Source organism: Ailuropoda melanoleuca, chromosome 2, assembly GCF_002007445.2.
Source record: "Ailuropoda melanoleuca isolate Jingjing chromosome 2, ASM200744v2, whole genome shotgun sequence".
Taxonomy (NCBI): domain Eukaryota; kingdom Metazoa; phylum Chordata; class Mammalia; order Carnivora; family Ursidae; genus Ailuropoda; species Ailuropoda melanoleuca.
In genome coordinates this window covers 47,819,367-47,832,616 of record NC_048219.1, presented here as the reverse complement: position 1 = coordinate 47,832,616, position 13,250 = coordinate 47,819,367, and the positions used below count along the sequence as shown (strand labels likewise).

At 42.7% G+C, this 13,250-nt stretch overlaps 1 protein-coding gene across 7 annotated transcripts in view; it reads left to right on the top strand.

Moving 5' to 3' along the window:
* Positions 1 to 1,192: 1,192 nt before the first annotated feature.
* SLC44A5 (solute carrier family 44 member 5) overlaps positions 1,193 to 13,250 on the top strand; it is a 352,457-nt gene continuing 340,399 nt past the window's right edge. For 5 of the 7 annotated variants that reach the window (XM_034653706.1, XM_034653705.1, XM_034653707.1 and 2 more), the window contains exon 1: positions 1,193 to 1,582. In XM_034653706.1, coding sequence (XP_034509597.1) covers positions 1,549 to 1,582 — 34 coding nt within the window. In that variant the 5' untranslated portion in view covers positions 1,193 to 1,548. The remainder of the gene's footprint in view (positions 1,583 to 13,250) is intronic. The other 2 variants (XM_034653709.1, XM_034653710.1) reach the window with 2 other exon arrangements.

The window sequence follows — 13,250 nt, the reverse complement described above, 5'->3', positions numbered from 1 at the left end:
CCAGAGCCAGAACTCAAAACCAGAGGTTTGGACTCCAGTGTTCTTTCTGCTACACACACCACTGATGCTGGGGCAACTTCTGGCTAGTGGTACTGAATGGAATCGTTGGTTATTTAGGTAATCAGATTAGGTTGGATATGTAGGGAGGGAAAGGAAAGGAGAAGTGTTAATAAGATCACTGTGAATTATTAAGTAGGTTTAAGGGAAAACGGCTCCTGCAAAGGAAAAAAAGAAGACTTTGTATTCTTTTTCCACACTGGTAACCCCCTCACCACTCTACCCCTTTTGCCCTTCTTTTAAAGCCTGGTTACTACCTTTACATTCTCAGACGTGTTTCAAACTTTCGTATGCCCTTGCAGTCCTGGGACACTAGTAAGATTCCTTCTCTGATCAGCACAAGAGAGCAGGACAGCTCCTCCAGGAAAATGAAAACTTTCCAAACCCCCAATCAGAGAGAGAAAGAATGCAGCCACCGGGACAAAATTTGTACCGGAGGCCAAAAAATTGCCCCACCCCACCCATCCATCTCCTTCCCTCCAACATCTGAGAGCTTGAACTTTCTTCCCTCTATTCCCACAGCCCCAAGGGAACTGTCTTGAGTCCCCGTTATAAAGAGGTGTAGGGCGTGAACTAGGTCATTCTTCCAAGTGTCTGGGGGTGGGCTGCCTCTGGAATTAAATTTCCTCTCTCCGCTGGCTTCCAGTTTTCCTCTTCTCTTCTTGGTTCTGGAGGGGCAGAGGCATCCGCGCTCCCCGGGGCTCATTCGGAATTGGGGCCCAGGAGGAGGCTTTTGGGGAGGTCGGTGGCTGGGCCGGGTCGCTAGTGCCCGTGCTCGTTCTCTTGCAGTTGGCGAGAGTTCTTGTTGGCCTATGGAGACCCGTGTCTTTCGCGCCCACACCCCGGCTCTCCCACACCGCGTCCTGCCGCCTGGGAGGGGGGTTTCGGAGACCCGGAGGAAAGCAGGCAGGCAGAATGAGGGCTTCGCCAGTCAGACTGCCTGGCTTTCCACTTCCTGGCCCCAGAGAGCCAAGGGCTCCTAGCTTCCCCCAGCAGCCCCCCGCGGCCGCCACCGCCGCCTTCCCCAGCAGCGGCTGCTAGATGACTGCGCCGTCACTGGTTGGATTGGAGCTGGCGCCTCAGACGGGACACCGGGGTGGGGGAGTGGGGGAGGGAGGGTGTGGGCAAGGGGGAGGTCAGCTCTGCGCGGGCGCTCCGGGGACCCTGCGCTGCCCCCTCTAGCAGCTGGAGCCGCACAGCAGCATCAACAGTCGCCGCCGCAGCCACAGCGGCCACAGAAGCGCCAGCGCGAGGCTCGCCGCGCTGCGCGGCGGAGAGCGGAGGGGCGGCGGCGCCCGCGCTAGCCGAGCCGAGCCGAGCGCGCAGCCTGGCCGCCGCCGCCGCCTCGCAGATGCCATCACAGCAACAAAGAGCTTGCTGAGCCGAGAGCCGAGGCAAGAGCTCGCCTGGAAACCGCGGAGCGGGCTCCGGGAGCTGGTCGGCAGCCGGAGGAAACGCGCGGGGGGTCTGGGGGAGGGGCGGGGGCAGAAGATGGCCAAGAAGAGAGGGCCCCCCAGCATCAAGGGTGAGTTCCGCTCCGTTCTCACCTCGGCCCATCCCACCTCCCACCCGCGGTCCGCCCCCTCGGTCCTGCCTGTTTACGTCTACACTCTGCCAGGTGGAAGGTTGCCTGCAGGGGAAGAGTTTTCCTTCTCCGGGAGGTGGAGGGATCTCAGCAGTGCTGCACCTCCCTTTGCGTCCAGGGAGACTCTGACAGGAGTTTGTCCCCTTTTTCTAACCTGGGGAAACCTGGAGATTCTTTCTCTCACCCCACCCCTTTCCTACCCCGAGAGCTTGGGTATCTGTTGCGCGTTCCCCCCTGAGGGCAGGGGGGAGAAAAGAGACTCCTGGCTCGTAGGGTCTCGTCCTTTTAGGAAACAGGCTGCATGTGTGTGTGTGTGTGTGTGTGTGCGCGCGCGTGTGTGTGCTAGAGAGAGAGTGAGTTTTTTCCTTGGCCTCTCCTATTCCCTCCTCCAACCTCCCCCCTCCCACCGCCCCTTCATCCCTAGGGTGACAAGTTCTGCATCCATTTTCCCAATCTCCATCCTGAGGAGGTAGTAGCTGCCTGCCTCTCCTTTTGCCCAGCGGTCAAGAGGAGTTGCTACCGGCCGGGTCTCTGCAAGCTATTTCCCCCTTCCCGACCTGGGTAGGCGGACAGTGACTCTGGACGGCAGTCCCCCCTGTTGCTCCTTTGGAACTGGGGGTTCCAAAGTTGGAAAGTTCAGGGGAGGAGAAGCGATGACACAAAGGACAGGGAAGAGCTTGTTGCTGGGATGGTCCAGGGCTGCACTCGGGAGGGAGCCTTGTGGGCAGCAGCATTGGGCTTGGCGGGGCGCGGGGCGGAGGGGTGCGTCCCCAGGACTCGCAGAGCGCTGCGCACTGGGAGCTGGTGTACCGGCCTCGGGCGCCTGAAGCGGGGACTCGTAGAGGTCGCAGGTCGGCGGCTCCCTCCCGCTCCCGCACTCTCGTAGGGCAACCGGCAGTGGCGTTGAGATTGTCTGCAGCACTGCAGAGAGGTGGAAGTCAGCTCCCTACCGCTCACGCGGAGGATGGTTGTGCGCCTGGGGGTGGGGGGCCGGACCTTAGCAACTTGGGGAGGAGGAAGGGACAGTGCTTGAAGTTGGATTTCGACCCAATGGGCCTCTTGGCCCAGGAGGCGGAGACTTAATGTGCCTTAGGGTTTTATAAAATAGGACTACCCCTCTGAGATGGGAACGGGTACATTATTGAATATAATGACGAGGTTACAGCAGCGCGCTCGGCTTTGGCATGCTTCTTGCTCCCCCCCCCCCAAGTCCTGCTTGTGGGAGCTTAGCGCCACTCTAGAGGTCACTAGGGGGACACAACTTTATCTTGGTGCTTCAGCTTGCTTGTTAATTGTCCTGGGGTACTCAAATCACTTATTGGAAAGGGTTTTAAACCATGATCCTTAATCTTTTGGAAGATGTTACTACAAAACACCGGTATTCTGTTTTTGAAACTGTCTTTTATATATATACATATATATATATATATATATATATATATATATGTATATATATATGTATATATATATACATACACACATATACATATATACACTTACATATACACGCACATGTATAACATATATGTCATATCCATATATATCCATATATACATACATATTTATAATTTTATTGCAATGTGTTTTCTTTAAAATATAGTTCCTGTAAAATAGAAAAGACCTTATTACCTGATTTTTTGCTCTTCCAATGAATTAGTATATGTTTATAGTGGTAGACTACTGAAGAATGAGAGAATGTATTCATTTACAGCTTCTTTACCATAATATCAGATAATTACTCTAAACCCAGATTGATAAGGTGCATTAGTTGTACTTTTGTTTAGCTCCTTTTTTATGGAACCATATGGCCGGATGAGCAAAACAGAAGGATTGGTTTTCAGCACTGCTGATGTGGGTATCCATTGGCAGGAATACATTTCATATCCACCCCAAACCTTGCAGATTGTAAATGGTCCGTGAATAGTGGAAAAAATTTTACAGTTTTACAGTACATGCTTAGAGACAACCTTACTCTTGAAATTAACCTGGGCAGAAGCGCGCACACACACACACACAGACACACTACAAAGGAGACCAAATTAATGAGAAGTAAACTAGTATTAGCAGTTTGATGAAAAAGATACCTCCTCTTTAGTCTCCCCAACCCCCAAAAAAACACCAAGAAATTTTTGTTTTGGTTGCCAGGACAGGAATGTATTTCCTTATATTTAATTTGATAGTGAAATAATTGAAGAATAGTGGTTAATAGAGTTTTGTCATTTAAGTGTTAACAGTTCCTCTGGAATACTCAATAATCAAGCTTTCCTAAAATGTGTGGTTTCAAGAAATTTCTTTGCAGTTTTTTAAAAATAAGGTTCCTTATGCTACATGTTTTCCTTAAAGGGAAAAGTATGTTATTTAGCTCTTACTGACTTGTAGGTGTTTTCTCCCTCTCTACTAATGTTAAGTTTTTTTTTTTTAAACCAGCTTATTTAATTCTTAGAAGGAAAGATGCTTGTTTTTTCTTTTTTAAGCCTTGGAGTTTCACTTTAGCAAAGCAGGTTTAGTGGTGATACTTTATAGATAACAAAAGCAAGCCCAGGAAGTTGTAATCCATGACCTCCCTCAATTTTTCCTTTTAAGAAAAAAGCTCTATAAAAGCATCTGACTGCAGGCTTGCTGAACTGCTTGTTCTCAGACATCTGCTTTTAAGCTACAACTAGCTAAATGGGGACTGCCTGGTAGAAAACCAAATTGCTAAATTGCTAGGCAGCCTGCTGGGGTAAACTTTGCAGGATAATAAACCATAGGTTTAACAATATTCTATGTTGTGTTGGTTATCATCTTAGGAGAGCTGCTTCTCTGCTTAGATACACTGCATAGGGGAAGAGATCATTTGTTGGAGCATGTGACAAGCAAGTTGCTCATTGGCTTCTGAAGTCCTAGCAATAGATACTACATACCTTGAGCAGCTAGAAATTGGCCAAAGGCAAATGTAGTTTCTTAACACTGACAGAAGAATAAGATGAGTTGGCAGTATTTCTCAAGGAATACAGGCATTCATTTGTGATACCTCATCAAAAGGACAGCTTTTCAAAAAGGCAAGTGGAATATTTATCAATCCAATATTTATACTATTTTATTGAAAAAATGCTGTATTCCATGATCAATAAAGGTCTTATACACACAGGTTAGTTACATTAATTATGGTGATATTAACTACTGCCCCCCTCCAATATTAGTACAGGATTTCTCAATTATTTAAATTTAAAGGTTAAGTTACGCTTGGATTCATCTTCATGCGTTCATTCAGCACATATTTATTGATCACTGAACACATATCAGGTTCTGTGCAAAACATGAGGGACACAGTGATGAGCATGATAGACAATGAACAGCAAGTACATTAGTGGCGGGCCTAGGAGAAGAGGGCAAACACACACGAACAAAAGAATTTCACGGTTATGATACCATGAAAAAAGTAAAATAGGACCAACAAGCAAAGGAAAAGAAAAAGAAAGAGAGACAAACCAAGAAACAGACTCTTAACTATAGAGAACAAGCTGATGGTTATCAGAGGGGAGGTGGATGGGGGGATAGAGGAGATAGGTGGTGGGGAAAAAAAGAAAATAGGATGATGTGCTAGAAGGTGATTGTAGGATTACTTTAGATTGTCTGAAGAGGTGACGTTTGAGGTGAGAACCAAATGAAGAGTAATTTGCATGCCAAGAACTGGAACATAGCAATGCAGGTCTTAAGGCAGAAATGATGTTGCAGCTTGGCATGTTCAAGTATGAAAGGAAGGCCATTTTGGCTGGAGTGTAGTGTATGAGGTAGAGACAGGTAGGGAGAGGCCAGATCTTTTTGACCCTAAACAGGAGAATAGGTTTAATTTTAGGTGCAGTGGGAAGCCAACTGGATGGATACTCATTAGATGTTTGGTATTACATTCTTATCCTTGAGGACGATTTCAGAGAGAACAGCTTTCATATGTCAGGCAGCAAGAATTCCTGTTCCCTCAAAGGTCCTTCTAGTAGGACTAAGAAATAATTGACATGGGGGTGCCTGGCTGGCTCAGTTGGTGGAGCATGCGACTCTTGATCTCAAGGTTGTGGGTTCAAGCCCCATGTTGGGTACAGAGTTTACTTAAAAATAAAATCTTTGACAAATGAAACAAATTGACATGACACAGATTAACAGGAGAAAATCAAATTTAATAGGTATACATACAGAGACTCCACATAGATATGGAAATTCCAAAGACGGGCAAAATGAGGAATATATGTCATTCTGAACTAAGGAGAAGGGGTTAGGGATCTGGAATTTCAGAGGAAAGAAATGCATTTCACAGGGCAATAAGGAGAGCAGATGTTTGGTAATTAGACGTTTGCCGTGCCATATAGATGGGTCACTCAGATAAAATTTATGTCTGTTAATGACTCTTATTCTGGGAAAGACCCTACACATATATCAACTCCTTAGGCCACGTAAAGCAACACAACAGACTTCACTTTTCTAAAAGGCCTCGTTTTAGTCAAGTGTCCTCTCCTACTGCTTACCAAAATATACCTATAATATTTTGGACTGAGATGTTGATAGAGTTTCTAGAAATTTCTGCTTGAAAAACAATTCTAAAGAGAATGAGTACTAATTCAACATTGTGGTAAAGATTATCAGGTTAGTTAGCCACCTAGCAAGACTCTCCAAGAAATTGAGTCTTTGGAAAAACATACTGTAATGTTAGAAAGGAGAATTATAAAGAGTCTGGAACATGAGTGTGCGGTAGGCGGAATGCGGAAGGCAGCAGGAGGGACTCCTAGGTAACGGAAAGGAGTCCATGAAAGAAGAGTGATGGTGGGAAAGGGGACATAGGAAAGCCTCTAAGACAACATCAGCCAATTCATGATTTTGCCAAGAGAAGCGGAAGCCTGATGTGACAGTGTTCCAAAAGAAACACTCTAATTCAAGCAAAAAGGAAGTTCAAATCAGGGTACCTTTATGCTTTTGACTGATCTTTTACTTGTGAAGCATTTATAACAATAAAAGCATACAGGCTTTTAAAAGATCACTTTGATTTTACTTAATCATTATTAGGTTGTTCTTATGGATTACAGACCTCACAGATGAAAGCGGCATGAAAGAATTAATGATAAAAACTGCCATTTGTTGGAGGGAGCTGCTTGACAGCTAGTTAGCAGGGAAACTATGTTCTTGGATCTCTGATCTTCCTGTGGAGATATTGGCAGGGGGTGGGGGGTATGGGGTGTTTTGGATGATTTTCTGCTCCCTAAGCGTTTGTGACTAGAAAGTGCTATGGTATTTAGGGAAGATATAAATAATAATTATTTTAAAACTCTCCACTGCCTTCTTCCACCTCCAAACTGTCTGCTTCTTTGCCAAGAATTAATACTGAGAATATACTAAGAATTTTTGTCGCATCAGGGCTTTGTTTAGTCTCTTCCCTCTCTTTCTTTGTACTCCAAGTCTCTCTTTTGAGGCTAGCAAGGCTGGTAGGACCTCAGGGATTATGTAACTGAGAATGGATCTGGCCCTTAGTGATACTGTAACACAATGTGTTTGTGACATCAGCTCTTTTTCATACTATTGAGAGTCAGAGTATGTTAGAGTTAGAAGGAATGCTCAGTGTTCATAGAGTTACTAGAGGAATGATAGAGGTGAGTGATGCTGCCACATATGAATAGTGTATGTCTGTAAGGAATTTGGTCAAGGTTATTATTTGTAAATACATATTCTATATAAGCCAAGATTTATATCTCGATTGTGTGTGTGTATATATATGTGTGTGTGTGTGTACGCATATACATATAATTATATATTTTATATACATGTGTGCATACATACATTTTAAATTTGGTCAAGTTTATTCTTTTTTTTAAAGTATTTTTTATTTATTTATTTGAGGAGAGAGAGAGAGCGAGCCTGTGATCATGAGCTGGGGGAGGGGCAGAGAGAGAGAGGGAGAAGCAAACTCCCCACTGTGGAGCCTGAGGAAGCGGGGCTCAAGGCAGGGCTGAACATGCAGCTTGATGCAAGGCTGAGCCCAAGTCAGACACTTCACCAACTGAGCCACCCAGGTGCCCCAAGTTTACTCTTGGTAAAAACATATTCTGTGTAAGTGCAGATCTGTATCTATCTATATCTATATCTGCATCTTTATACATTATATATGTTTACATATATATAATAGAGCTCAGTTCCCAATTTATATTCACACTTCACTCTTTATACATGTGAATGAATATTATTTGCATTTTATATATGAGGAAATTGAGATACAAAGACATTAAGTGCTTTCCTGAGGTCTAAGAGTAAATTGTGTATAGTGCATAGAGGCTTAACCAAGTCCAGTGACTCCTTTTACTTTGACTACATCCAATATTTTAATATCTGTTCATTTCCCTTGAGGTTCATCAAGTCTAACATAGAAAGGTAGATCATCATGTTTTTTTCCTGCTGAGTCAAGAGGATGATATATCTTCTTATACTTCCTAAGAAATGTCACAACTTTATTGTTTGTGACCCACTTTTAAAATTAAACATCCATTGTTAACAAAAAATGTGCTCACAGATGCTGAGGTAATATTGTATAATGGTTTTAGGGCTCTCTAGAGATGGGGAGGCAAAACAAGGTGAACAAATGATCACACTTTTTGGAGTGGTATAAGTAGGAGAAGATGCATCCAAGTCAACTCTGAGATGAATTGAGATTATTTTGCTGTTCATGTGACAAGCCATTTGACTGTTGTGGTAGCCAGTCTTCAAGATGGCCTCAATGTCTTTTGTGTACTGGTATTCACAACCTTAAAATTTTCTCCTCTCACACCGAATCTGGGCTGAACTGTGTGACCAGTAAAGTATAGTAGAAGGCTGCATAAAGGCATTGCAGTTTCTGCCTTGCTCTTGTGGAGCCTTTGCTCTCTTATTTTGCTTACTTTGGGGAAAACCAGTGCCGTATTGTGAAAACATTCAAATATCCCTTTAGAGAGGCCCACTTGGGAAGGAGCTGAGGCCTCCTGCTAAGAACCAGCTTGCCAGCTGTATGAACGATCTACCTTGCAAACAGCTCCTCCAGGCCAGTTAAGCCTTCAGTTGTCCATTGCCTCAGTCAACATCTGACTAAACTTCATGAGAAATCCTAACCCAGAACTGCCCAACCAAGCTGCTTCCAGATTCCTGTATCACAAGAACTGTGGAGATAATGAACAGTTACTGTTGTGTTAGGCCACTAAATTTTGGGGTAATTTGTTGCATAACATTAGATAATGAATATATCTCTAATTTATTATTTTTGCATCTCTATCTTGGGAGATAGAGACCTCATCAGTTATATAAGTATTAGGGGAGATACGTGGGGAAGAATATTTAAAAAAAAAAAAACCCTCCACTACAATGGGATTAATTTACGTATTTATACAGTTATCTTGAACCCTATCTGCCACTTGCAGTCTCCTGGAAATAAAAAGAACACTAGTTCACAATCTTCCTTACTAATCTCAGCACTGGCCTTGAATTTTAGCCCTTTTTCCTACTTCAGTGAATTGGGCAGAAAACCTAAAGTTCTCTTTTCCTGTTTTCCTGGAGTTTCTTTTAGCAGCCTGTTTCCTCTCCCTTTTTTTTTTTTTTTTAATCTTTATCCCTAGCCCCTTTGTTTCTCTTAGTTTAGAAGGTACCTTCCAAGTAGAAGCCCCACTGAATTAAATATCAGAGTGGTAAAGAGAACATAGAAGTCCTAAAATCCCCCAAACAGCCCAAGACTTCACAACTGAAACTGAAAAGACAAGAAGTCCCTTAAAACCTAAAATCTTCTGGTAAAAACCTCTCCAGTTATATTTGTCTACTCCTTCCTACCAAAGAATCCCTTCTCCCTCCCAGCCCAACTAGTGCTTTGAAGTGTAACCAGGAAAGTGAGAAAAAGGATAAAGAAAAAAAAAGAAGGCTGCCATCCCCTCTATTTCAGGGTAGGATATCAGTCCACTTTATTTCACTCATTCATTTGACAAATATTAGCTGAACACTTACTCTGTACTAGGTGTAATTCTGAGGGACTTACCAGAGAAGAAAATGGAGACTTTCTGAGGTTTCCATTCTAGATAGGAAAGACAAACAATGAATAATAAACATAATAAACAAATCATTGATATTAATTGAAAAGTGTTGTAAAAAAAATAGAGCACAGTGAGGGGGATTTGGAACACTGGCAAGGGGATGATGGAATGGGTCAGATGTAGGTAGTAATAGGATGCTTAGGGAAGACCTAATTGAAAGGTAATATTGGAGAGGGTTAAGTAGTTATTCGTGGCAGGGGAATAACCTTCCAGAAGGAGAGAAAAGCCAGTGCAAAGACCCGAAGATTGGAGTCTACCTGGAATGTTTGATAAACAGAGAGCAGGCTGAGTGGATTTAGAAAGGAGAAAGGAAATAGGAAAGGGGATCAGCAAGATGAGGGAGGACCAGATTCCATTAGGCCCTTTAGACAATATAAAGGACTTTACCTTGGGGATACCTGGTTGGTTCAGTCAGTGGAGCCCTCTTGATCTTGAGGTTGTGAGTTCAAGCCCCACATTGGGTATAGAGATTACTTTTAAAAAAATCACGAACTTGTTAATAAAGTAAAATAAATGACTTTGACTTTAACCTTGAATGAAATGGGCACCACTGCAGGTTTTTAAGAGAAGAGTAATATGACTTAACATTTTATTTTTTTAAGATTTATTTATTTATTTTAGAGAGCATGAGCAGGAGTGGGAGGGGCGGGGGGGGGGAAAGAATCTTAAGCAGGCTCCACACTCAGTGGGGAGCCCGCCAACACAATGGGACTCAATCTCAGGACCCCAAGATCATGACCTGAGCTAAAACCAAGAATCAGCCACTCAACCAACTGTGCCATCCAGGTGTCCCATGACTTATATCTTAATAGAATTGTTGTGGCAGCTCTGTTGAGAATATCCTATAGGTGCAAGGAGAAAAACTGGAAGACCAGTAAGGAGATGTTTGCAGTATTTCAGTTGAGAGATGTGGTGGCATCCATTAGGGTGAAAGCAGTGAAGGACATGAGAAATGGAAGGACACTGAATGCATTTTGAAGGTGAAGCTAATATGGTTTTCTGAACGAACAGTGTGTGTAGGGTGAGAGAAAGATAGGCATCATGGATGACTGCACAGTTTTTGGCCTAAGTGACTAATAGGATGGAGTTGCCATCAATGGTATTAGAAAATTGTGGATGGGGCAAGTTTAGTGGGAAGGACTGGGAGTTCACTTTTAGATGCATTTAGACGCATTTTATTTGATATTCAAGTGGAGGTGACAAGTAGGAAGTTGGATGTATGAGTCTGGAGTCTGGGAGAGAGGCAATTTGGGAGTCATCAGCACAGAGGTGGGATTTAAGACCCCAGACTGGATGACTCACTAGGAAGTGAGTGCAGATTGAGATAAATGACCTGAGCCCAGGATTGCTGTGTTATTAAAAAGAAGGGGAGAAGAGAAGGAAACCAGTAAAGGAGATTGAAAAAGAGTAACTAGTGAGTAAGGGGGAAATCAAGAGACCATGGGGTCCTGGAGCTAAGGGGGAAAGCATGTGGAGGAAGAGAGGAATAATCAACTGCGTTGAATGCTGCAGGAAGATGAGGGCTTAGAAATGGCCATTGGACTGATTAACGTGAAGATGACTGCAAACCCTGACAGGGGTGCTTTCACTGTAGCCATGGCAGTGATGGTCTGAAGGGATCAGGTTAAGAGAGATGGGAGGAGGGTTAGAGACAGCTTAGTTCACTCTTTTGAAGAGTGCTGTTGCAAAAGGAGTAAAGAAAAGGTGTTGCAGCTGGAAGTGGGAGAAGCAGTAAAGAAGAGGATTTGATTTTTTTGAGATGGGAGAAATAATAGGTTTCATTCCTTGTTGTGTGTTACTCTTTGCTTTTTGAGGTGGTCTTTAACCTCTCTTTTACTATTTTACATTTTGGCTGCTTTTTATGACAGTTCCCTGGGGAGATAAAGAAGAATTCGTGTAGAATGATTTTCTATCACTGAGTTATGTTTCGTTTTATCTTTATTTCTTTAAATAGAGTATCTTTAAAAATATTAAATATAGCATTAAAAGAGGTATATAAATGGACCTCTGGGCAAAATATTTAATAAAATAGGCCACAATAGGAGAAAGTTGCCAGGAGAGAAAGGTTTACCAGACATCATGTGTCTGGCTGTAGTAGTCTATTCTCTCAGGAGGAAAGCTCAAAGGAACTAAAGAAAAATTTAAAAATACTATAGTCCTTGACTGGAGGCACTTTTGCAGTGTCTGGAGGCAGTCTTGCAGTGTCATTATTGGGGTACTGCTCTTGGGCTCTAGAGGGTAGAGACCAGTAAGGCTGCTGAACATTCCATAATGCCCTGGATAGTCCCTACAGCAAAGAATGATCTGGTTTGAATTGTCAGTAGTGCTGAGGTTGAGTAATTCTGATGAGCCCCGTCATTTTCCCATTCTTCCAGAGAGAAGCTAAGAAGCTACTTCCGAAAAAGGAATCCAAAAGAGTTGGCTTTACCTATCCCATTCTCTGTTTAGACGAGGCACAACTTTTTAACAAATAATTAGGGTTCAAAATAAAAACATTTCTTTCTTTGCTTTGCTTTCTCTTTGCCCCCTCCTTTCTCTTTCGGTCTCTTGTTTGCCATTGGATAGTACGGCTTTATAATAAACTTAGGTTTCTCATTAGGGCTCGTGATATTAGAGGAACATTAAAGTCACAGTAAAAAATCCCTGGTTCAATCAAGGAACCACAATTTCACATTGCTGACTCCTGGTCTGCATCTGTCTGCATGTTTTGTGAAAGAAAGTCTCAAGAACACAATGCTTTGTTAAACTCTGGCTCTATCTCTCTTTAATGTGAGAGGATGAGTAGCCCCCCAGACTACTTTTCTGTGGCTTCTTTGGCCATGAGGACTTCAGCGGAGAGCTGCCCTCTTACTAACCCTATCATAGAAGGAAGACTGACCAAAGTCAGGACTGGTCTTAAGAGCTTGAGCAATTTGCCTGTAGGAACAAAACTAATACAACACTATATGTTAATTAGATTGGAATTCGAAAAATAATAAAATAAAAATAATTAAAAAAAAGAATTGGCATATTCAGAGCAAATTTTTTTTCCAAAATTCAGTTTTATAAGAAGCAATTTAAAATGTGTACATTTTAAGATCTTAAAGGATGGGTTTTTTTGTTGTGAATTTTGTAGATCATTAGTTTGTGTTTCAGTGTTCAAATCCAGAGATAAAAAAAAAGATTTTGAAATTGACAGTAAAATTTTATTAAAAATTTATTATCCCTTCAGGTTTGCCTTACAAAAAACTCAAAATGTCATCTTAAAGTTAACCTATGATCATGTACATTTTGTAAGTATTAGTTAAAAAATATCAAAAGTCACAAAATGAAAAAACACTGTAAAAAGATATACTTCACAAATTCAAATATTAGCAGTATTTTTCAGTTTGAATTAAGCTCTTTTTTCTTCTCAGTCACTGTTCTCAGCCTCTTCTTCACGGTTCTTTTGTTTGGCTGCACAAAAATGTCATCACATTCTTTTCCCATGGCAATGACATTGATTCTGCTGATGTAACACCTTTACTCTAGTGAAAGAGTATCAGTGACTAAAGAAGAGCCAT